The sequence below is a fragment of the Scomber scombrus genome, chromosome 15 (genome assembly GCF_963691925.1).
Source record: "Scomber scombrus chromosome 15, fScoSco1.1, whole genome shotgun sequence".
Taxonomy (NCBI): Eukaryota; Metazoa; Chordata; class Actinopteri; order Scombriformes; family Scombridae; genus Scomber; species Scomber scombrus.
This window is the reverse complement of record NC_084984.1, coordinates 6,292,072-6,318,846: the sequence shown is the minus strand read 5'-3', so window position 1 is coordinate 6,318,846 and position 26,775 is coordinate 6,292,072. Positions and strand designations below refer to the sequence as shown.

Sequence of the window (26,775 nt, the reverse complement as noted above, 5' to 3'; positions counted from 1 at the left end):
GAGGACAATGCCAAAACCTCCAAATGTGACAGCAGGTCTTGGAGGTATTTAACCTTTAGCTATCACCCACCTCCCTTTTATAGGTGGATCATTCTTGATTGTTAAACCATTTCAGAGAAGTTGAACATAATGTTTTAAAATGATTTATTCATTTTTTTATTTTGTTTTTCAAAATAATTTTATGACAGGGATTTATTTTGGAAAATTAGCTCAATCAAAGAGAAGAAGGGTACTTTTCCTAGTACTAGCAGTCCGTGACATTATAGTGCAAGTGTGAATTTGATGGAAGGATAGATTAAATTTTGTACAAAATTGGTGGTTGTGGTTAGCTATGTCGCCTCACAGCAAGAAAGTCCTGATTTGAATCTCAGCACGGCTTCTTTCCTCTTATTTAAAAAAAATTTAAAACAGGAACGTGATATAATATATTCCTATATAAAGTACCAGTCAAAAGTTTCCAAAAGTCAGAGGAACCTTTTAATGTGTTTTTAAAAATATCCACCACACGTTTTAAGACATAAAAATAGAAGTCTGATATGTTTTTTTCCTCCAAAAAAAGTTAAATTTCATTAAAATCCTTAAAATTACACTTCCTTTTTCTCCCTCATTGAAAAATGTATTTTACAATATTTAGCTGCAACACCCAAGATGTCTCCTTCTTCTCCATTCTCAGTAGATCTGTCTGAAATCATTCCCTATTTACTCTATAGTGCACTACATTAACCCTCCGCCATTTTATTTGAATGTCCGAATGCTGAGTGTGTAAATATATTCATTATATAACATTAGTGCCCTCAAAAAATCCACAATTTGAACAAAAGATGTTGTAAAGATTTGAAAACTGCCATCGAGCGACAGCTGATGATGACAACATAAAATGATGATGATTAGTTAGTGTCCGATATCTTGATTTGCTGCTCACTAAATAAACTGTTTAGACCCTATTATATATGAAGTAGTGACTGCGAGAGGCTTTAAGTTTCCACGTCACATTTGTGTAAAGGACTATGATTTGCTTCCACACTAGTTGTGATGTCCCAAATCATGCTTGTAGGTACATGCCCTAAACTTATTTATTTAAACTTGAGCACAAAAGGAGCTGATCAATGTGGAAGATAAACTGCACACAGAACATTTTGCACGGTGAAAATCAAACATCACCAACTGAAGAAACAAGAAGCAAACGTTTTTTCCTTTTTTTTGAGTCGAGTGGGACATGCATGTTTTCTAAATGTAGGAAAGACATCAAATTCTTTTAGCCAAGAGGAGTCAGAGGGTGGTTTTGTTCTGCTCCATTCTGTGCAGAGTTTGCATGTTTTCTCTCTTGAGTATATGTGAATTTCCTCCCACAGTCCCCAGACATGCACAACTCAGGGGAACTGCAGACTATGAACAGCTCATAATCGTGAGCGTGTTCATCTATCTGCTTGTTTTCTCTCTGATAGTCCAGCAACCTGTGCAGGGTGTCTCTCTGCCTTTTTGTTCATTGCATACTGGGATAGACTCCAGCCCCTTCCATGACCCTGAATACAGGTATTTAAAATGAAGGGGTTGAACACCTAAAACAGACATCATGTAATATAATGACTATGTCTTCTCCCAGTGAATTATTATGGAGGAGCACATAATCATAAATTAATTCTGTGTTTTGCGCTGATAGACATGAAGCCTGCAGAGCATGGACACATGTTTTTGATCCCACACTGAGTTTTGACCACGAACACACCACAGCCACCTTTGGTACAGTTGTGAGGAAACACAATACTGTTAAGAGGCACATAGAGAGAGAGACACACACATACATACATACACACACACACACACACACACAAAGTGCGCGCACACACACACACACACACACAGAAAGGCAGCTGGGCGTCAGCCAGAACCAACAGTACTCAGCTCTGCCTCACAGCAGCATCACCTCCTGACTCCCTCTAAGGACAACAAAGGATAGAGTGACAGAGGGAGTGCATGGAGGTGCAGCAGAGAGAGAGAGAGAGGGAAAAGAGAATGAACGAGTGGGTGAAAAAAAAAGTAGAGGGAGAGCTAAAGTCACGACTATCTACACTTCCTGCTACACAGTTTTAAAATGAGACGTTGAAGAAAGGGAGTAGATCAAGGTGTGATATCTATCTATGGAGCTGTTCACACCTGGAAATAGAAAGAGACAGAATATGAGAAAAGACAGGTGAGAAAAGAAAAAAAAATGGTAGATGTAAAAGAAGAGGACAGAAGGAGAAAATGAGGTAGTATTGGTGAGTGCCTGTGAAAGGTCCACAGTCTTTGATCCCGTGCTGGCTTGTGTAACTATGGCACTGGTTTGTGTAACCATGGTGCTAGCATGTGAAATTCCACACACACAGTGCCCAGTCGACCCTGGGACGACGCAGACCGCACAGATCTCTGACCTGCCACCCAAATATGTCACCAACGACAAGCCTGGTAGGAGGCGCCATTGGTCTTAATACCCCATCTGATGTACAAACAGTCAAACATATGGCTGCACTCCGTCATTCTGCCGTCATTACTGTCTTAGACACACACACAATTCCTCACGTGTAGCTCACTGTTAATGGCACACAAATGAACATATGTTTACCACACAGCATTCTTAAACTAAACACTTGTTAAATTAGATCACTTAGTGACACACAGTGACTTATTATTGGATTCAAGGTTTGAATGAAAACACTGTACGGTTGGCATGAAGCTTATCCCCCGACTGCTGCTGCGAGTTCGGAGGTTAATCTGCCATGTTTGCACACTTGAATGCCACCTAAAGTTAAGAGTTACACAAACACGGTATCATTGGGCCAACTAGCTTTGACTTCTTTATCTGTGTGTTAGCGTAACAGTCTTAGACAATTGGAGGTAGTGTATGACGTTAAAGGTGCGCCATTGAGAGTCAGTGTTACTGTTTTTACCTCACAATATTTGTTTAAAATATTAGTCACTTATAATATAAGAGTTCAATTTGTACCAGCACTGTGTATGAATTTTACCTAATGAAGGTTTGAGGACAGAAATACCTTAAATAATGTGATTTTTTTTTTTTTCACAGTCAGGAGTTTTTGATCCGACACACCGGTCTGTAAAACTGTGCAGAAGTTTGTTGCAATTATATAATTTTAAGAAAACTGGACATGATCTGTTCTCTTTACTGTGCAGTTTGTATACTTTTATACTGCTTTGCTAAACATGTGATAAAAGCCTACGAACAAGCTTTGTCTGGAGTAGTTAATGGATTTGTTAATTGGCAGGAAATTGATCTGCAGCTATTTTGATCATTTATTGGTTATTCAAAGATTTTTTTCAAAACAAAAATCTACTGTTTCCAGCTTCTTAAATATCAGTATTGGCTGTTTTCTCTTAGTCTGCTTTGACACTATCTGAATATCTTTACGTCTTGGACTTTTTCTTGGACAAATCAAACAATTTGAATACATAAACTTAACAACTCGCTTTTCTAAATGAGTGTTTAAAAGAAACCAATTAATCAATTATTTGAAAGATGTAATTGTCACAGTAATTGATCATGAAAACAATTGGCAGTTACATCCCAAGAAGCAAGTGAACCTTTCCTGAAGATTATTTTGTTGAGCTATGAAGGTCAAGAATGAGCTTTGAAGCTCAAATGTTTCATAAAACCTCAGAGACGACGGTAAAAACATACATGCTGTGCCAATAAGGCTATAAAGCCCTTTAGGTATGAATCAAGCCATTAACCCTTTATCACACAACCCTAAATGAAAACAAATGGTCTATTTGGGATCGTTAGACCGTTGCAGTGGATTTGGGTGTACGGTTTTTCAAGGATTTATTACACTGTTGGAGGAAAGGAGAGACTGGGAAGCATTATACCTGATTATTTTTATGACAGGGAATTCTTTTTGAAAACAACCATAACGACAATATGATTTATCATTACAAATATCGCATATTCGTATCAAGTTTCCCCTCATACTAGTCGGTGAAAGTTCAACATACAAGCCTCCCAGACAGCGGGTAAAAGGTTAAAATGGTGTAAAGACGACTTTTAGACGTATAAAGTCTGTGGATGCAGGTATGGGATATAAAATAACGTACAACATGTGTGTTACTTTGCCTTCACTTATCTGTGTTGTGAGTGAAGCTCATGAATCATTAGATAAGCTGAAGGAGGTGGTATCTGGAGCGGCTGAAACTCTCCAGAGCTGTGAGGCAACAGTAAACGTCAAGGAAAACTCACAATATATAACTCTCTCCTGCAAAGCATTTTATCTCTCTCTTTTCATCTCTCCGTTCTGTGGAAAGACTGAAGCGGGGAGAGGGGCGGATCGGGTCACGGATCCAGCAGAAGGCTTGAGGTACAACTTTAATGCGCTGCTTTCAGGGAGAAGTTTAAGGGTTTTATGGGGCATAAGACGAGGTCTTAGAAGGGTTTTTTTAATAAAGCTCATGGTCCCTTCACCTGCCTGCATGCTGCCAGAGATTCCTGGTGTGATGTTATTTCCAAGGGATAGAGCAAGATACTGTAGCTCAGCATGAACATGAGTGGCATGCCAGGCCTCTCACATCACTGCACTGAAGTGGGAACTGAGCTGAACTCAGAAACCCCTGGAGATCGGTCAAAACAGCGCAGCTCAAACCGAAGCAAATTAAATCAAAGCAACAGCGATAAACAAGCACCTAATAAAGTAGCTGATTCTTGAGATCAAAGCCGCCAAAAACAGAGGAATGCTTTGTGCATCTACAGTACCTGCACCCTGAGCAGCTGGTAACCTCCAGGACTCATACTTTCTTTGTTGCATAAGGGCAAATCTGACTAGCACATGGCCTAATCCCTAACCAGAGGATGAGCACAGACAATCCCTGACTCAACCCCATCTAACCTTGCAATATTCCAAAGTTCTTGACAGACAAGATAAGATCCCAGCAGCACAGAAAAGACAGACAAGGTATGTAGTAGGTAGTTTGAGGTGAACACTCTGTCCTTTACAAAAATAAAATAAATTTTTAAAGCCATGAAAGTACATTTAATGAAACATTTCAGAAAATAGGTCAAATTTTGTTTGGGTTTCCCCCCCTCCCAGTTGTGTGCCATATTAAGAGAAAGTGTAAAAGTGTAAGTGTAAAATCCAAATCCATCCATAATTTGTATTTATATATTTTAAATGTAGACATGTTCCTTTTTAGATAAAGTCTGTCTTCATGCCTGGTTACCACTCTGATGTTGATGTATATGTTTTTTTTCCTAGTGAAAGGTTATATTTACAGAAAATCTGCATAAAACTCAAATCTGACACAAGAAAACGGTCAACCTGCTAAAGACAAGTTGCTAAAGTTGGATATAAGTAGGTTAAGTAGTTGCAAAACATAATCGAGTATTCATTAATCTGTTAACAGCTGCCAACACATCATTGCATTTACTGTCATAAGCAAAACAATTTGGGGGGAAAAAAATACTATGACAGCTGTGCAAGTGTTTACAACAGAAAAAATAACAGAAATTATTATTTAAACTGAGAATGACATCATAGTTTAGCAAGGAAATTCAATCTGACTGAATAAAAAGGTGTTAAAAGCTCCTGAAAATAATCTTTTGTAGTCAAGAGAAAACAGAAATGTTTTCTAATCATTTCCTGGTGTTATAGGGATTTATTATGCAAGATTTACAGGTACCTATTTTGTTATTATTGAGAATCTTTCAATCATTTTCTTCATTAAATAAGAATACATCAGATTTTCTAGGCTGGTGTTCATTGCACCAAACCTCTGGTGTTCAAAATGTGATATTAACATTAAAAAAAACATAATTCCAGATTACAAAAATCTTGTTTCACTCACCTGAATTGGTTCTTGAGTCAGTTTCATAGGTCCGACGCATTCTTCTGTAGCTGAAACCTGTGAAGCAAAAAACAAAAAAAGATAAGGATGTGTGAATCGCAGTCACAAACCGAGCACGTAAAAACAAACACACAAAACAAACAAACAAGACGTGAGCGCTTCTTACCATTTTACCATTGATGTCCAGAAGCATTTTGGCATATTGCTTTTTTCCCCCACCCTTTGCAAAGTCTTGTCTGTCCCAACTGCGCTTCAGTGTTAAAGGTAAAAATGATTGCAATAGCCTCCTAAATCCACAAATATCTGTGCATCTGGATATTTCTGACACAGAATGGTTTTCGTGATCGCCTCTCTCCTGCACTCCGCACATGGATATTTACATGCAGTATTAGCGGCTCAGAATGGAGCTGTCCACTGCAAACCTCTTTAGAAGGTATTAGCAGTGAGCAGGCAGCCTGAACTTACAGGTTTACTTGCATAATCCTCCTGCAGGAGCATCACAAACCTCACCCTATGTATGTGTGTGTTTTCTCTGCAGTGTCTGAGCAGCTGCAACAGGCTTCTTAACCACATGCGTCACTCCATGTGGGTAAGCAACTCGGCTACATGTGCATCCTTTAAGCATATGCTCCCTCCCACTACACACACACACAAACACAAACACACATGCTTGAAAACACACTTCAAGCAAACAATAAATCATCCATGCGTCATGCTTTGGAATTAATCACCCAGGTATCGAGTTATTTTTGAGTAAATTCTGTTTTCGTGAGTCATTTTCATTCTTGAAAGGTTTGTTGGATTATGTGGTTTATTCCACATACATGTTCATAAACCCACAGGGGGATTGTCCAGGTATTAAAGACTGTCTCCAGCTGAAGAAAATACCCACAAAACAAGATAGAACAGATAAGGTAAAGAAAAAAAAGGAGGAGGGGGATTTCAGTTAATTCTACTTGAGGCATGAGCTTCATAATACTGCACACTACGCACAATCTCTACTCACCATCATACAGAAGCTGTATGACTAAAGTGATGAGGTAGACACGAGCTGGTGACTCAACCATCAGTCAGTATTATTTGTCAGGGGTAATTATGAGAAGAGGTGGACATGCTTAAACCCACATGTAGCCTCAACAAGCCGGTACTAACCACTGACTAAACGTCATCAACAGCCTGTCAGTGATACACTTGAAGAAATCTCAATAGGCTAATTTTGTTTTAGACACTTAAATACAAATAAAGCAATGTAATAATTTGTCAGACGATAAACACAAACTGCACTGACTATAACAGACAAAATAATATAGCTGCAGCTAATGATTTTTGTCATTATTGGCCACAGTAATGTCTTCAATTTGGTCATTTTTATTATGTTCCTCATAGGAAGTGTAGTGTGTTTTATGCTTTTAAAAAAGTTATTAGTTTTTAAATCATAAAGGCTTCAAATTTGTCCAAAAATATGGAAAGCAAACCTCAGAAACGTGCTTCATTTTTTCAAAGTGACAGAAAAAAGAAAGAAAGAAAAGCTGAATAGGAGATAGAGCCAGAAAGTCCACAGAGGGAGGTATGGGATGGATGAATGGGTCCAAAAAACTGAGTCTCATACAGGAAACCATTCTGAAAGCATTTATTCAAACCCAAATCAAGTCATTTTTTGTGCCTAAAACAAACTAAACCTTGAGTGGCAAGTGTGAGATCAGAAATCAGAAACGTTTGTGGTTAACATGCACACACATCCAGAGTGAGAAAACATATGCTGGACAAAATAACAAATGTGTAAAAGCAGATAAATTTAATAGGATACCACAAGTGATGTTTAGAGTGCATTGAGATCACAAATCAGAACATTTTGCCAGCTTGTTGTTGTTGTTCCAGGGCGGAAAACTTTTCAAACTAAAGGATTTTGTGATTTAACTTTGCATGACTTTTTATTCATTGAGGCATTTTGTTAATTATGTACAGTACTGTGCAAAAGTCTTAGGCCACCATTAGATTTGTTGTTTTAGCAATGCTATAATGACCATATATAATTATTTCTCTATTCTCTATTTATTAGAATACAACTAGAAAATACAGGAAACATGTATCCAGTATTTAAAAAAAACAGCTTCTATAGGCTAAATATGCAAGTAGTGTGATCTCCTCTTACACTAGAGCAATAGCAGGAGCCTGGTTCTTTTGAACCTTAAATGGAATGGAACCCTAATAATTAATAATAATGAACAATTAATGTTAAATTTTGTGTATATATTTCCTGTATTTTCTGTTTGTATCTTAAGAAAGAGACTGAAAAATAAATATATCATTAAAACGTTGCTAAAAACAACAAAGCTAGTGGTGGCATAAGACTGTTGCACAGTTCTGTATATTACAGTTTCGGGGGCCACTATTAGGTTGCTCTGCAAAACATAAGAGTGTAGACTCCTGATCAGGACAGACAGTATGGAGTTGAAAGTGCTATAGGATGCAGAATCTAAAAAGGTAATTTGTTGACAATAGCAGACTTGCAGGATAGTGTTTTCCAGTGTCATGTGGACCTCACATCACAGTTGTTTGTCTCTTAATACAAAGAGATTCTTGGCAGTCTGAACAGGAATCACAGAGAGGTCTACAAGGGTTGAAGCAAAGTGTATTGAAAGCAAAAAAAAAAAGAAGACGTAATCACTGTTGAGTGCTTCAGTGACAACAAGAAGCACAGACTCCAAAAGATGTCCGAGTGGATTGAGGATTGGCTTCGTGACAAAATGAGTAATTCTGTTTTACTTGAGGACGACACAGCCAGATGTGAACCAGGACAGGAAGCAAGGCAGTGGAAATGGACAGCTCAGTAATCACGGCTGAGAGAGAAAAATTTGGAGAGAGATCAGTCAGCGGTTAAGATTAGGAGACGATAGAGGATGGAGGAAATGCCGGAGGAAGTTGTCATAAGACACTGACTCTGATTAGAAAAAGGTGACAAAGTCTAACCTGGAAGATTTAGGAGTTAAAAGAAGAGATGGATTGGGGAGAAGAATGAGAGAGGCGACCGCTTGATTCATGAGGTTCGAGATAGCCGAGAGGCAGGTGAGGAATGACAGGAAAGACAGAAATATTCAAAGAGAGGTGAGAAAGTGGATAGCAAGTAGGCGATGTCAGACTTTATAGGAAGTCAGAGGACAGATATGTGGAGGGAGTTTTTCTTTGTGAGAGTAAAAACTACTGCAAAGATTTGTTTTTTTAAGAAAATTGATATTTTTCAAATTAAGTGAATCTGAATCTGCATGTTTTCATCAAACACATTATATAAAGCAAATAAATAGATGGGTACTATAGGGTTAATCCCACTGCGACACTGCAATGTCACAGCAGCCAAGTCGCATAAACCACTAAAACAAACAACATATTCTAAGGAAGTCAAAGAAGTAAACATGGAAGAAAAATGAACTTAAACATAATAAACTCAATTTCCTTCACTTAGAAACTGAACTAAGCAACATGTTTGGTGCATTTTTCAATAACAAGACTAAAGGTGTAGCCCCTGATCAACTCTACCTCACATGCTTTTCATTCATTCATTGGCTGGATTGGATGAAGGGGAAGGATAAAGAGAACTGAAAACACCTGTTGATCAGAGGACGCAGAGAAAAGACCAGAACATCAACTGGTGGAGTGGCATGGTGTGACTTTCCCTTCACTATTTCGGTTGATTGGGGTTTCTCGTTTTGTTCTCACCTAATCTAAAGAAGAGATTTTAGTTTGCTACGGATCCAAGGAAGCTGCAGGTTGGGGCTCCGGTGTACTTTGGCTCATCCGAGTCTGGTAAGCCCACATTTCCCATTCCTCCATTTAATCCAATCTATATCATCCAATGCACCGATTTCCACCAATATCTCACATTATGGGCCCAATCTGGGTACATAACATGTGCCAAGACATCAATACTTGATACAGCAGGCCTACTAATGTAAAAGTAAATTACCTACAATGATTAATCAATAAGTTAAGCAGCAGAAAATTAAAAGGCAACTGTTCTGATAATTGATTGATCATTTTATGTCACTTTTCAAGCAAAAATGCCAAAGACAAACACTTCTAGACATCCATTGATTAATACAAAACACAAACAAAACAGTCAGCAGATGAATCAATAATGAAAATAATCATTATTTGCAGCCTAAATTTCAGCTGTTCTGTGCTTAGAGGTAGCAAATCCTCATGAGCTTTCTCAGTTAAAAGGGATATTTCAGCATTTAGTCATTGATATTTCCCTAAAGGGACTCATAAAAGAGTCAAATTGATTTTTTTTCTTTCTTTTTTTCTTTAAAAAGGTCAAAATTGAAACAGAGGAGGCTGAGCTATCCGGATTTTCAGTGCCTAATGTGACCAAGCAACACTGGCTCTTACATTTCCAACTACATTTCCATCTTTTCATTAGACCCTCCCTGCCTGGTAAATACCTGCATCTGTCAAAGTCCACATCTAAAGTGTGCAACACTGACTTTCTGTAAACTTTACAAAGCTCCTCCAGAGCCAGAGACGACATTTTAAAACTGTTTCCACAGGCCAAGAAGTAATTGCCACGACTATTTAATTTACCTTTACGCATAAAATCTCTGACCTGCATCTAATTAAACATATAAATCTACCATCATTTATAAAGTAAGGTATTTTTTTATTCACAAAATTCTGTCACTTGTTGCCCAGAGAGGCAGAGACTCACTTCCAAGCTACACAACTGGCAGTGTTTTGCAGTTTGGAAAAGAGTGAGGGATCATGTCTTTGTTGCTGCATAATAAAAACATTTTTAATTAACTGGGAAAGACTCAATTGTATAATGTGAACCAATTTTCCATAATAGTTGTTTATTTATTATGTATGTTTACAGTTGTATCCTATTAGTCAGTATCCTGTTTGTTTTCCTATTGCAGGAGTTCATTAACCTTAACCTTAAAATAGAGTTAAACTATATATAGATAGTGTTGTTTGCATGCTGCTTTTTTGTTTTGTATAAATGTATGCTTGATGAAGTTCTGAGGACCAAAATGTTGTTATTAAAAGTGAGTTCAAGTGTGGGATTCTTTGGATTTATCTTCAAGAGAAAAAGGAGGGAAAAAATCCCTCTTGTTAAAAATATACATTCTCCACCACAGGGGATTATTTTAGAGATTGTATAGTCAGACAGGCTCCTTTTATATTGTTCCCTAATCTAAACTATCTTCAACTAACTATAACTGATGTTTTTCTTTCAGTGGAGCCGCCTCACTCGTGCAGTAATTTCAACATCTTCTGTTGTCTTTTGTTTCTGTGAAGCACTTGGCTTGAAAGGTGCTGTATAAATAAACCCTTACTTATTGGGGCCCAGGTACATCATGTTATTGCACACACTGTATACACACTGTGATGATACAGATTAAACATCGCTTTTCATTGCACATTTTGTGGCGCCGCTTATTCTCCAGAAATGCAATCAGCGTAGCAAAGTTATGGCATGTTTAATGTATTCTTTTTAAAATGCTTTTTCACTGTTTACAATGATGTTGGATTATAAAAGATGACAACTTAGTTTACATTATGGCTGGAGAACAGTGAAAAGTCGGTTTCACTTAACGTTAACACGCCAATGTCTAATCATTGTGAGTAAGTGACAAAGAGAGGTGTGTTTCTCATCTAGACCTGGCCCTTCTATATGTGGCTCTAACTTTGAAACTCAGAATTAGAAATGATACACTATGATGTTATTTCGGCCTTCAGATCGTGGCTAAATCTTCCTCTCATCCTATGCATTATATCAGGGGTGTCAAACATACGGCCCGTGGTCCAGAATCGGGCCGCCAAAGGGTTGAATCCGACTGGATGCAAAGTGTAAAATATGCAAAATACTAAATCACAATTTTTATGATCTTCCTGTTGATGTCAAACTTGATATAATTGACTTGCAACGTGATTCAGATTTTAAAAGGACACATTTTATCACTATCTGTTACCACGGTAACCCCGAACTGACAGCCCTGTCTGCAATTTTTTTTAACGCTTGGGACGATTTATCTAATTTTTCTTAAGGCATCTTAAGTCCTGTTCATCTGCTTTGTGAATAGATGGTTTATTATAGTAAAGTCATAATATATTTATATATATTATTTATAGGTTATTATGCAGTGGATTTTAATGGTGTGGCCCACATGAGATCAAATATATCTGTATGTGGCCCTTAAACTAAAATGAGTTTGACACCCCTGCATTTTATCATTTACATTTGTATCTGAACCAGCAGTGAAATGTCATGTGACTTATTTTGTATATATTGCCAGATAAATGCCAAGCAAGTCAGCTTTCATTGGATGATATTCCTCATCATTGCAGGCCTTGCTGTTTACGTGAATCACAGTCCTTGCAACAAGGCCTCAGAACATCTTATCTTCCGAGCAGGTGGCCTTCTGTCAAGCCACGATGGACTTGAGTTCGGCCTCAGTCTGCACACGGCTACACTTATCATCCTCCTTATCATTCACACTTCTTTCAACAATGTGAAGTCAGTGATAAGCTCAGATTGATCAACAAGACATTTCGATGTTGGTTACCTTTATTCATGTAAGCAGGCTTCTTCACTCAGTGCAACCTTCGGATTTGATGATCACTCTGCCAATAATAGCACACTGTAGAGGCCATCACTGCACATACTAACAGTAGTTGTCCTTTTTCTACTCAGTTTTTAGCATTCATTGTTGAAAATGATTCCAAATTATAGTGCGAAGGAGCTCCCACTCTAACACTCTCTTCTCAACATTATGAGAACAAGTGCAATTATTATGTTTAGCACTGTAATCTGGCAACTGTGATTGAGCCTCTCTGCTTGAAGTTGCTCCAAAGCAGAACTAGACCAAAGCATCAGCTGTACGTACTGAAAAGATAGACTCTGGTCTGTATCAATCCGGACTGGGAGAAAAATTTCACCACAACCTGAACCAGACTGCTTCTCAGTAACACATAACTATCAGCTTAGCTCACGTCACCTGTCATCATTCAGCCACCTGCTGGTCAACACAGTTAACAAGGCTGCTGTTGGATGTAGGAACTCCAGTTGAAGTAAATTGGCTTCATAATATTATCCAAAACAAGGTAAGGTCTTTAAAAGGATGAGTTGACTGCAGAAAACATGTTCATTTAAAGAATGTAAAACATGACTACGACACCAAACATGCCAATTTTGAACAAAACTATCCCTAAAATACAATACGTAAGAACCACAAAACTGATCCACTTAAAGTCATTATATAAAGACTCAAGCAGAATAATTGTAAAAATCAAACATTCAAGTCAAGTCAATCAAGTTTCAGTACGCACAATGAAAGGTGTAACATTTAGTAAAAATGTAATTCATATACAGAATTGTGAAATTTCATTCCTTAATGCACCCTTACTTTTGATGCAGTGGACATTTGTGAGACTTCTATGTTGCAACTTCAAAGAACAAAGGAGTCGCTGAGGGACTGAAGTTGGGCCTTTGTTGTCTGATGCGCTTAACGTAAGATTTCGAAGATACGCTTTTAATTGATCAACTCATGATAGCGTGCACAATCAATACACACCTTCACCTTAATAGAAAAATATACCTGTGTTAATTCATTCATGGCTTCTACATTATATTTGAGTTCACCTGCTCGAGACTCTGAAAAATGTCCCACTCAGAACATCCTGTATCTTTATCACAAATAACCAAATTTAAAGTGTACATATCCAAGAGTTTGAGTATGTTATGTGTTTATGTAAACACTCAAATATAATGTTGTTATTGGCCTTAAAAAATCCACACTTGGTCAGGCTTTGGTCTAACATGCCAATCAGGTGGATTGAAGCATCTAATTTGAACAAAGTTTGGGAATACAGAGTGTGTTCAAGTCTCAGAGTATGCTGCCTAATACTGGTGAAGAGTCTCCAGTGTTGATCTCAAAAAGCCTGAACATTCAGTACATAAAGTAAATACATAGATTTTCATTTTCCAAAATAAATCCGCAATTTGAGATGCAAAAATCAATATTTAATGCTCAATACTCAGCATCTATGCTACTAATCACTAATGTCTTCCAAAAAAGAGCAAGTAAACACGACTGTGCATAATATAAAAATTTAGACTACGCTAAAATGATATAACATGCATTTAAACACACACACACACACACCTACAGGAACTTCCTTGTATGTAAACAGTTATTCCAGTCCAGCATTCAAACTATTTTCCACTTCACAGCCTGGGTGACATTCCTGCTCTCACACACCCCCTTCCTCTTACATCCAAACCCAGACTGCATCCAAACTAAAAGACGCTGCTGTCCTCGGGTCATTTTCATACAGATCTCCTTCTAAAAAAACAACAGAAAAACTGCTGAATATCTTCTTTTTTTTTGTTTTTCCAGATGGCACAAACATAAATATTAAATCACAGTCACAACTTTTATTGTATCTTCTGCTGCTCTACATGCTAAGCTCCTGGATAATTTATGTCATTTACATATTTTTTTCCTTTTTGCGTCAGACTGTTGAACAAGCATAATAATAATAGTGATCGGATCACTAGTAACAACTTTAACTGTTATCCCAGAGCTGCAGCAGCAAGACTGTCGGTGTCAAATTACTCTATGATCACAGCAACATCTGACAAAATATACAAAATAAACATTAATACAGGTTAATGGTGACAGCACCTGTGTTGTGCAATTGGTTATACTGACTGTGAGGAAGTGAGTTTTTTAGTAGCTGGTTTAAATTTGAGTCTCCAGTTAAAGAAGAGAGCTGGAGAACAATTTTCTACTTACTTCAATGACTTTTACAGATGATTTTGAAGCTATAAAGTGAATGAAATAAAAATTGGTACTCAAATAAATCTGAAATAACAGTAAAATCTTCAATAATGATGACAAATAATCATTGCTTAGACTAAAAAAAAAGCATCCATTTAAAGTTAACAAGCTCAATATTAAACACACTGCTGAGCATGGCCTGAGCTGTCAGTTCAGGCCTTTTCTTTTAATGGTGCAATCACACTGAAATTCACTCCTCATGTCTATGTGCGACAGGATGAGACGCATTTGCTTCCGGTCGCAAACTGACCCACCTCCTTCGCTTTGCACAGAGTTCATTTGCTTTTGCATTTGATCCGATTGAGCTCTGACTCATGAAATCGCGAGAGAGGGGAGCGATGACCTCTTATTCTGGAAATATTGCTTGTTTATATTCTTGTTTTCATAACTTGCACTGCAAAGTAATGCTAGCAGCAGTCTGAGGACAGTGACAGAGGTTAATGACATGATGAAATGTTTAATAAAAAATGCTGTAAAAATTCATTCATGTTGTTAGTACTCAAGTCATGCTAACTCCCATAGTTTATGTTTACAACCCTACCCACGCTATTTCCTGTCCCCCTCCCCTTACTCTTGGCCCCACCATTAGGTTGAGGATGGGTCCGGCCCACTTGTGACTTTGAAGAATTCAGGATTTTAAAAAGGATGCTCAAAGCAGATCAGAAGCAACAGAAAGTTTTCTTCTTCATATTACAACTTAAAAGCTCACAGCCTGGATCTGAACACACATACGCCAACATTTTCCAAAAGAACATTTTCCCCCCCCCGTCCACATGAAAGCAGGCTCAGATGTTTTAACTCTGCAGAGTTTTTGTAAATATACATTTTTAATTGTGATAAACGCTGGTTCAGTGTGGATGGAAAACAGGGAGAAACTACATGTTTTCATATTTCAAGATGTTTTTCTATAGCATGGGTTCAAATAGCACATGTGATAGTTACACCATGTACTGTTCATACTGTAATAACTGTGCATTGTACTGTACTTGTGATGTGTGCAAACAAGATGAATTGTCTGTAACAGTGAGAATTGCTTTGTAAATGTATAAAAGGAAATAATGCCTGCACTGTTCTAGCTGAGATTTGAGACATCATGTATGATACAGGCTTGGCCAACACTCAACTTTGTGTTAACAAAAATTAAAAACTACAAAGCTACAAGATAAGATCATTTATCTTATCTCTCTTTACCTTTCAAAACTCATGCACTACAATCTACTATTTTTTACTCTTCAGATGCTAGTCATCATTACTTTGTAATTTTCCTGCCTCTTGACTGTCTGTTAAGATTTGTGTTCATCTAGACATCACCTCCAACCAGCATAACGTATGTTTGTTGTCATCATGACACTGATCTTTTTGTACTGACATGCAACTTCCTGTTTTCTTCTCAAGGGGACAACTTGTATTTTCTCACTTGTCCTGCATCGTTTTTTAATTTATCTTGTACTTTTTTTTTTTCTTTTTTTTTTTAAATAATAAAACGTACAAAGAAAGTGTCATGTTACACGAATTGTGTTAATTAGGCTTGGTTTGATAATCAGTTTTGCTTGTTTCGTCTCGTCTCTTTTTCAGAACACAAAACCTGCATTGTCGATCACTGAACTTTTGCACATCTAAATGGATAGGAGGGTTACAATGAGGCTGATAAACTGTTACAATGAGGCTGATAAACTGCTAATTCATGCCTTAGTCTGCATGTTCTTATAAGTCGTGCACTTGTGTAAGAGGCCCTGTAGGCATATCTGTACGGGCCACCAGCATCAGCTCCTTCACATGTGACTGTTCACACTCCCTGCTGCACTGACCAGAGGGGTAAACAAATGACTTGTGTTTATAAAACATGCACACACATATGCAAGCACACACACACACTGACACACATGGGAGCGTGATCATCACCATGGCAGATTATCAGGATCCTGCAGGGAAAGGCAGATGATTTTAATAATAAATGGTATCATTGATTCTCGCTCAGTCCTCTGAGATAGATGGGAACTAAAGGGGAGCGAACGAACAGCTGACAAACCAACACACTCTGCATACACATACCCTGTCTGTGCCACCCTGAACTCATGATACAAATCTATTAAAAGGTAGTATCGCTAAATATATACAAGCAGAATAACTCTTACTTTTCCACCAGTGCTCCCCACCCTCTTCCTCTATCTATCTATCTATCTATCTATCTATCTATCTATCTATCTATCTATCTATCTATCTATCTATCTATCTATCTATCTATCTATCTATCTATCTATACTGTATACTTACAAACACAGATACATTTTAAATATTAACTACATTTAAATGACAGAATATATAAATTATATTAAATGAAAATAATCTAAAATCTATAATCTAAAAGAAAACGTCTTTTGCCATGTCTATATGACTTTTACAAGCCTCTGTGATATCTTTACTAACCCCATTTAATTTCGCTGATGAATATTGCCAGACTTAAATGTCTAATAGACTATAGAACATTGATTTACCAATAGAGAATGAAGGAGCTGCCCATCTTAATGCCAGCAGTTTCCTTTGCTGCTGTGCAGTCCGCAAGTCAGAGATTGTTTCTGATGAAGAGTCGTATTACAGGAGGACTCATCGATTAGGACCATCAGTTCTGGATCGGTTGCAAGTTTAAATGACAGCCAGTCACACCACAGAGAAAAGTAATCCCATCAGGCCAAACGGTTTTTAACTGGGTGACAATCTCAGATCATATGTAAATAAGTTTCTATTAAATGTGATGTATATAAGCTAGTGTAGTTACCTTTTTCATATATGATGTGCTTTCACTGGTGTCAAATGAAACCTATAGATACATTTAAAATGTATCAGTTGACGATTCAAGGATGAAAAGATAATATTCCCCCAGACTCTTCGCCAATTTATCGTCTTCCCAGACAGAGAGAGGTCTGTGCTCCAGGCTTGTGTAATCCCTGGAGGTGTGAGTGTTCTAGTCGGTAAAGTTTTATAACTTGATGTTTTGGAAGTTTAAGTAAGGTCTCAATCTGGTCATAAAGCGGATGATCGAGGGTTTCGGGAATCCCCAGAAATTCCTACACACACACATCAGAGAGGAGAGTACATAAAGAAAGGATTGGGAGGTTATATGCATTCTGCAAGTCTTGAACTGCTCTTAAACCGCTACCATCCATGATATCACCATGGAAGCAAATGGTTGATTTTCCCCACAGGGATGGGGAAAAAACGACGTCCATCTGTTCTTAATAGACGGTTATGAAAAATTGGGGTTTGTCTGTGCCATTTTGTTGTCCATTTATTCATCTTTTCAAAAATGTTGCAGAATAGAAATGGTACAAAGCTGTTAGCGGACTGAATTTGACTGTTTGAGAGATAGGTCTGTATACATCTCTCTTCTTGAGATGAATTTGTGTTATTGGTTTCCATGTCTACCCATTGTCATGGTCATTAAAGAATTAAACCAGTTTATCAAATAACAAAACTGGAAGGCTTGAAAGTATAATTTGAAATATGGAATTGAAAGTTCAGTTTCCTGATGGATTACTTTCTGATGGACTAGTTTAATTCTTGACCATTTCCCTTTCCATACACATAGTGAAATTATGTGATAGAGTTTCTTCCAGCAGCCAAAAGTAGCTGGATTAAAAAAAAAGCTCTGAACTAACAGAAATTTACCCTGGGAAAAATGTTCACTTTTGTCATCAACATGCTACCAGAAAAATATATTCTGATCTGATTTTATAGATTTAAAAACAGATTAAAAATTCCTATAGACAATCTTTTTTAGATTGGGTTGTATTACATATCTGTCACACATATCTGTCAGCTCATCTTATGCAGCAGTGTTAAGCTGAAGTAAAGATTTGTTCTATAGTATTTTGTAAAAACTAAACTCTTCCATAACAGATAAAATGTTTGAAGATAATCTCTCACTTCCTCAACAAATAATACGATGTCATCTGCATATAAATATCCTTAAAAAAAGCTTTGTAGAATGAAGAAAATATTGATTTAATTAAAGTACAATCTCTTCATTTCTGTATTAAAGGCTCCATAGTAAGCATAAAAAGCCCAGGACTGAGTGGGTCCACCTGTCTACTACTTCTTGTTATTATAAAAGATGGAGATAAATTAATACTTGTAATGACAGCTATAATAAAAGCCTCCCTAATACCTAAAAACTTTCCAGAAGTAGGGCCAATCTAACCGCTCAAAAGCTTTTTCAGCATCAACTGATAAAATAACTCTTGGTGTGGTTCCTGGCAGCATGCCCAAAATGTTAAGCACACAACGTATATTATCTGAAGGTATGCAATCCTTAATAAAACTAAGCAGGTAGTGCCAGGTCTGAAAAGTTAAGCCATAGTGGAAGTACGTTAAACCCACATTCTTTCTAATGGCCAATGGGGGACGACTCCACTGAAGTTTGTAAGAAAACTACCTTACTTTCCACTTGATTTATTACCTCAATAAACCCTTTCCTGATGAGTTTATGGTCTAAATTCCGCATTTCAAGTCTTCTTCAATATAGCATGATGATCAATTTGAAACCCATTTAATTTAAATCTGACAACAAATCACAGTAACAATGTTGGTTAGCTAACTTTGGTTGTTCAGCGTTTGGTTTAAGTATAAGACGCTATGAGGAAGTATGTTTTGTTTTAATGGTCGTAAGTCTGTTTTTAACAAGCAAAAATAAGCGTTGGTATTATCACAGTTAATCATAGACTTTAGATACAACATGCTAAGTAAGCTACAGTGTTAGGGTCAACTCAACCCTCTAGGCTAAATATCGTCACATCTCATCAACTTCTGGCTCCAAAAATCCAAAACAGCGGCGGTCAAAATGACGAACTAGAGTCTTCAAAATGCAAGTCAACACACCAGTGGATGACATCATGGTTGCAACGTCCATGATTTTCATGCAGTATATGAAGAAAACCAGCCTGATCTCAGTTACCCAGTTTCGGAAAAATGTCTCTAACTGCAATGCTAAGACCTTGGAAAACAACATATTGTAATTACCAATAATGGACAATAATTTGAGCAGTAATTAGGATTCATTTTTCTTTTATAGCAAAGACATAAAGCAGTTGTAGCTGTATTCCCAAATGAACCTCTTGCTAAAGCAGCATTGATCATAGATAAGAGTTTGTCCTAAATCACTCCAAATGTCAGATATACTTCTGGCTGTAACCCTCTGGCTGGACTTAAATATTAATAATCTACAGTACTGCAATGTGTTGTATGATTAACGCTGATAATGGAAAGCATCCTGTTAGGATGACTAAATATTTTCATTCAATCCAATGACTCATATTGCACCCGTTTTCTTCCATATTAGGACAAACCAAGACAAGTATATGAACTTAAAGTCTCTATAAAGGCTTAAACAGCACAAGAAATTACACAATATTTCAAAAACAGATCCACAACTATCAAATAAAGCCTGTTTTATTAACCAAAGACCTAAAAGTGTATACTACCTTTACAAAAATCAAATGAAACAAACAAAAGTCTTCCAATCTTGTTTATTTTACTTTGTTATATCATCCAAATCTCATTCATGCCTGAATGGGTTAATATATTCTGAGGGTCTGATGACTTGATCATCTGCTACACTACTTCCTAACAAAACACAGCTATATCCTCTAGGGTTCGATCATAAATACGAAGAAGTATCTTTTCACATGCTCCCTCATGAGAGGGATCCATCAACAAGTAAAAAATACACAAATAATTTGATTAGACGTGCACAAAAGTCGACAAGTTCATGATCTTTAGAGTGAAGTTCTGTTTCCAAAACGCTGAATGAGAAATGCTAAGCAAGACTGTGCCGCTCTCAGTTTTCACTTTCAAAACTCACATTTCATGTATTTACTTGACAAATAACTTATTAATGCTTTTAAATCTGGTATATTAAGTGAAGAATATCTCACATGTTAAACATATGAATAACTTAACATTGATTTTGAATTTTAAAGTTCATTCATGATCATGTAAACAGCAGTTTGACTAACAAACTTAAAGGACAGCTTCACAATTTTTCAAGTGTCTTAAAACAGCAGTCAGGTGTCCAAATGAACAGTGAAAGAGTTTTTCCTCATTGTTGTCATTACTCCTGTTCACACTGACTATTAAAAGATCTCCTTCAAATGCACCTTCAATGTAAGAGGTGGAGGACAAAATCCACAGTGTGTCCACACAGTCATTTAAAAGTAGATGTGACGCTTCAGCAGTCTATGTTAGTCATATCAGGTGGATAGTGTTTCCCTGTTGAGCTGTGGTGGAAGTATAGTAACATAAAGAGGAACTTTTGCACTAAAAAGACACTTGATTTGACTGATCTGGTTGGCTCAAGCTTCATATTAGCTTCAAATAAAGTTTTGAATACATTCTAACACAGAAGGAAGACTGTGGATTTTGTCCTCCATTACTCCAATCAACACATTGTCAGTGCATCATGAAGTGATGTTTTAATTGTTAGTATGAACAGGAGGAATGATTACAGCAATTAAAACATGTTTCAGTGTTGATTTGGGTTTCTGCCTGTTGTTTTAAAACAGACTTAGAAAAACTATGAACGTATCCTTTAACTCAGGGTAATCTTTTTCAGTTTATGTCAGACTTTTCTTTGTCATGGAAATATTGTAGCTTTTTTGTCATCACAATCTTTACTTGTATAGGAAGACCTCGAGAAGTGTTTGAAAGCTTGTCAAACAACTTGATTTTTGTGTTGTAGGTTATTAATTTAGTTTGCTATGCTGATTACATAATATCTACCATGCTGAATCAGACAATGTCTCCCAGTGTGATGATTTTTAACACTGAAGCAACCCTTCGAGCTACCATTAAAAGGCATGATAATTGTTCTTAATTAGTGTAACTTCAGAGCAATGTGGGGTTAACTTAGTGTCAGGAATGAACACAAGTTGTCAAACCACAGACAATCCTTTGATTTATACCACTTGTGATGCACACTGTCTATGATTTAGTCCTTACTTAGCAACTGGTTGCACATTTTAGCTCATTTTACAATGCATTCTGCCTCTAGGAACCTTTGACCCGAGGCTGCAGGGCTGTACTTAGGGATAATAAACAACAGTCTGTAAACAAGCTTTTTGTTATAGCTTACATTTAGAGAGTTTACTGCCTCACGTTGAGTTGAGGGTGAATAAAAAACGCAAAAAGTAGAGATCACTTGCAAAACTTCACCTGCACTCCCAAGATCTGCATGGAGAAGAGAAACAGTCTCCCACAAAACTTGTAGTATAAAGTATAAAGTTTTCACCTCTTTGGACAAATAAGATCCTGTCAGACTATCACAGGACATACTGTAACATGTTGTGTTCTTCACAGTTCAGTTAAAGCCAGATCCATGCTGAAGTGCATCATTTTTTACTAATAAATAATTGATAGCCTACTGTTCCTGTCATACATCATTTCAGAAATATGCATGTGTGAGTAGCACAGTAACAGTGAATCATATCCCATGTTTTACTCACACAGTCACTGGCATATCTAATGTAGGCTAATACAGTCAATTATTATCACTATTGCACATTAATTGCAGGCTGCAGTTAATGCTGAAAGACTGAATGAACTATACATTTCATCTAGGACGTCATTTCCACTGGGGACAGAGGGGACATCTCCCTTTCACTTTTCAAATCTATTCCTGCATGGTCTAAAAGGGTTTATAGATGAAGAAGAAAAAAACAGTGAAATCTGCTTTTATTGCATTATCACACATAGAATAAAGCTTTCACAATTCTGAAACTGTGTTTTAAAGAGACTTTGGCCAGTCCAGATTTGACCAGTCTACTATATAGTGGTAGTTTACTTTACTGTCTGGCAGAATACATATTATGAACAAAATAATTACATCCTGGATTTTTGTATCACCATAGTCCCTTAATGTATGTAGCCACCGGAAATGGGAATCAATGGGATTTTTATAGCAGAGTACCCCTCCAGACCCCTTGTTTTGTGCCCCCCACCACTTCTCAAACCAAAGTTACACACTTGCATGTCGTTACAGAATTGTACTTTGACAGCCTTGGGCCTCTGGTGGTAACAAACAAATAAACAAACAAACAAACAGGCCTCCTCACGTGTAGTTTTTCACTCACGACCCTGTGCTCATGTTGTTGTGCCCGTGCCAATGCGCCCCCCATGTTTTGGGTTTTTGGCCCCCCGCTGTAGGTCTGAACTGTACCTTGACGCTGGTGTGGCTTGTCTGCGTCTCGGCCTCGATGCGGATGTGTCCCCCGCTGTTCTCCTTGCGATCCCGGCACGAGTTGTTGCGCGAGTGGCGGCTCTGGTAGGTGATGACGGAGGGGATGGAGGAAGGGATGGAGGGGATGGTCTCGGCCGCATCGGTCTTGATGAAGAGCCCGTGCAGAGTGGCCGCGGTGCCCTGAGAGATGGTGGTGGTCTGGTGGGGGGAGTTGGATTCGTCTGAGTCTCGGCAGTAGATCACGCCACTCTGAGAGACGTGGATACTGGGAGCGCAGCCCATGCCTCAGATCCCCGATAATAAACACCGACACTTGTGCACCACCTCCCCCGTCTTCCACAGCTGCCCGCACACAGGCTGCTGTTTTCTCCGGGCATCGGCTGCAGGCTCGAGTCGCTCTCTCCTCCACACACCTCCGGTTGAGCACATGAAGGGAGGGAAACGTGAGGTGTGGATGATTCTTTAATTCATGCGTCCCGTGAATCCGGTTCCTCCTCTCCTCTGCTGCCGCCGCCGCTGCTGTTACTGTAGGATCTTGGATTTCGATGTCATGTTTCTTTTCCTTTTTGTTTTGGACAACAAGGTGTTTCCGATCCCAGGCTATAATCTAAACCATTCCTTGACGGCCCTCACCGCCAGCTAACGCATCAATGAAAATTATCCGGACTAATGATTAAAATTAATAAATGGACTGGATCACCTGGCTGCTCTTATTCACCTCTTGCTTCATATCCGGCTTTGTATCTCATCCTCGCTCATCCTCTGTGTGACATGCTCGCATTTTTAGGCCTGTTAGGAGTAACTGGCTTTATGAAATCTCTTCTGTGTCTCTACTTTAGTTATTCTGCTTGCTGATCATTGGCCACGGTCCATCTCCTCTCTCTCTCTCTCTCTCTCTCTCTCCCTCCCTCTCCCTCTCTCTCTCCCTCCCTCTCTCTCTCTCTCTCTCTCTCTCCCTCCCTCTCACTCCCTCCCTCCCTCACACTAACATTATATCACTTCTCTCTCCATCATGACCCTCCAACCTCCCCAGAGGCCATGCCCTGACTCCAGGGGTCATTTAAAGCGTCACTATGCTGAATTAGACATAATGGTTAAAAAACACTCAACATCCTCTCTTTCAGCATGTACTTTAAATTGGTTTTCTTGAGCATGTGCTTTAAAAATAACCAGAAATAAATGTGAACTGTGTGCTCTGGGTGACCTATTGACAGCTGACCTTTAACAATAGCCTACCATTATAAAAGGTTATAAAAGGAACACATAAGCACTAAATATTTAAATTAAATGTCAAAAAATAATGAAAAATGTATTTGTCCAAACAGTCTTAAACCAGAGATACTCCGCTTACTACAGAAGCCTTTTTGCTTGAAAAATGATCAGTTCAATACTATCAAAATAGTTCATTAATCAATTAGACAATTAATTAACCAAGCTTTAGATGACTTACCACATAAAAAGGTACCACATACTAATAATGTTTTGTTTCTGTTTACTCAGCGATGACCCCTCAGTATATGGACACATGTTAAATCAAAATAAAACAGGAATAAACTGAGTGTACAGTGATACTGGCTTCCCAACAGCAGAGCGTTACAGCATCTTTTAGTTAATTATTTAGGTGGGTTTTTTTATGACCCACAACTTCGCTGTTTAGATTCACTCATTAGTGTCATTTCCAGCCACAGCAGACACCTCCCCGACCTGTCCTGAACTCTAACTGCTGCCTTTAAACATCTACTGTATGTACAATAAATGCAATTTTTGTTAAATATACTCATAGTATTTTTAACATTTAGTGTTCCTGTTGTGCTGCTATAACTATACCTGGCTGGTCTGTGTGTTGTTTAACTGTTGATTTATAATTGTCTGGTTTTATATCATGTTTATTTATATGTATATTCACATTGGTTAGATTATTGGTATTTAAAATTACCTAGCAGATGAGAATAAATGTTTGTATTATGCAATTTCATTCTGCTGTGCACCTCCTGAGTGTCTGGTTTTGGACTGACAATAAAGTTAACCTTTATCTGTTTGTAGTTGAAAAGCGTTTGATAAACTCGCTCTATACTAACTGTTCATATAACAGCTAAAGAGCCACATCAGATATTTCCCTCTGTAGTTGCTGGAGACCAAAAACAGAGTTAAAAGGAGAGTGAATATTGAGTTTATATTCATCAGGTCACTACAAATACAACTCCAAATTGATAATGTTGCTCCGTAACTGCTGGATGCGTAAATAAGCAAAATGTTTGCTAACATGTTCTCTATAAAAAACTAAGGCTATGTCAGTGCTGTGTTTAAAGACTGTTTCCGCTGCCCCCAAGTGGCCAATAAATCAGTTGATGGAAGTTAAATAATGTTGTACTTGATGTCTAATTAGCTTTAAAGCATCCTGTTATGAATTTTAGTAAACTGTGAACAAAGTTTGCGAGTTTTTCCACTTTCTAATATACACGCCACCCGTTTGTTGTAAATGTAAGTAGGTATGTTGTTAATTGATGGAAGATACACCAGTCAAACTTATTTTACACATTACAATCAAAAAGTTAACGTTATTGGCGTATTACTATCCAATCCAACTTTATTTGTTAAGCACTTTAACACAACCAAAGTTGACCAAAGTGCTGAACAGAAGAATAAATAAAAGACATAACAGCTCACATGAGGCCCAAAATAACATATAAAATACAAAAATAAATTAAAAGACATAAAACATGAGTAAAAATAATAAAAAATAATAGCCACGCAATAAAAAGCAATGAAAATAAGAAATTAAATCAAGTAGTTAAAGTCGACATCTTACTATCAATAAAGCCTTAATAAATGTTTTAAATAAACTATTAATAAAGTTATTGTTAATGTATTAACCTTTAAAGATCTCATAAAGTTAAAATATCTTCTCGACATCGAAGGGAACACTGAATCAACCTGTGAAATTTGCCCCTCACTAAATTCAGAAGTGTGTCCTTTAACTTAAAACATTTTTTTAATTTTTTATAATATAATGTTTTCAACCCTGAACCAAGTTCAGGGAAGCACTGTAACACTGCATGCAGGAGCAGGCCTGGCTTGGTTGGGATTTTAGTAGAGGCATATAATTTCAGCGAGTGACACTGTACAGACTGTCAGCATCACTTCATCCACAGTTTAGCCACATGAGCCACATAACCATACAAAGAGTCAGATTTGATTTATTGAATCTTTGGGGATCCCTTTGGGACAGATACCTTAGAAATAAGAGATGGAAAAAGTAGTCCGAACACTTTATCTCAAATGTACAACATGAAAGATGAAAAAAAAGCCACATTATATGAGCTGCACTTTTGCGTTAAGGTGAAAAAGATTAATCATTTTCTCATTTGTCTCTCGGATTCATTTGTATTTGGGAGGTCTGTGCACAGTAGATCTTATTTAGCATGCTCAGCACTATTAAAATCTCTGCATGTTGAGACTGCACAACGCCCCCTGGTGGCAGGCCTCACACATTTTCCACTGGGGTCCAAATTATAGATTAGCAGCTTTCGATCAAACCAGCACAGTCAGGTGAACTTAAACTATCTTCATACGAACTAAAGCTGTGCAATTATCTCTATTTCTTTTCAAATATTTTGTATAGCCAGGCAGACCACAATGACAAACTTCAGCAAGTTGACGAAAGCTGTCAACAACTGGGCTATAATCACATTATTATCCTATTACCACAATCACCATATTATCCTGTATAAGCACATGCGTGGCACACATTCACATCATTAAGAACACACGCTCATTTTTAGACATCGAAATCAACTCCAGGTGTGTTTTTCTTAAATTCTTGAGCTATAGAGATTTTACTTTTCTTTGGAAACATTTGTCAGTTTAAAAAGTTCAACA

The 26,775-nt window shown here is 37.6% G+C and overlaps 1 protein-coding gene across 8 annotated transcripts in view; it reads right to left on the bottom strand.

The window, feature by feature from the left end:
- Window positions 1–23,178, bottom strand: part of pde8b (phosphodiesterase 8B) — a 51,197-nt gene extending 28,019 nt beyond the window's left edge. For 5 of the 8 annotated variants that reach the window (XM_062434270.1, XM_062434274.1, XM_062434272.1 and 2 more), the window contains exons 1-3: window positions 22,876–23,178; window positions 13,466–13,468; window positions 5,830–5,886 (exon numbers count right to left, since the gene is read on the bottom strand). In XM_062434270.1, coding sequence (XP_062290254.1) covers window positions 5,830–5,886; window positions 13,466–13,468; window positions 22,876–23,178 — 363 coding nt within the window. The remainder of the gene's footprint in view (window positions 1–5,829; window positions 5,887–13,465; window positions 13,469–22,875) is intronic. The other 3 variants (XM_062434269.1, XM_062434275.1, XM_062434271.1) reach the window with 2 other exon arrangements.
- Between the last annotated feature and the right edge of the window lie 3,597 nt (window positions 23,179–26,775).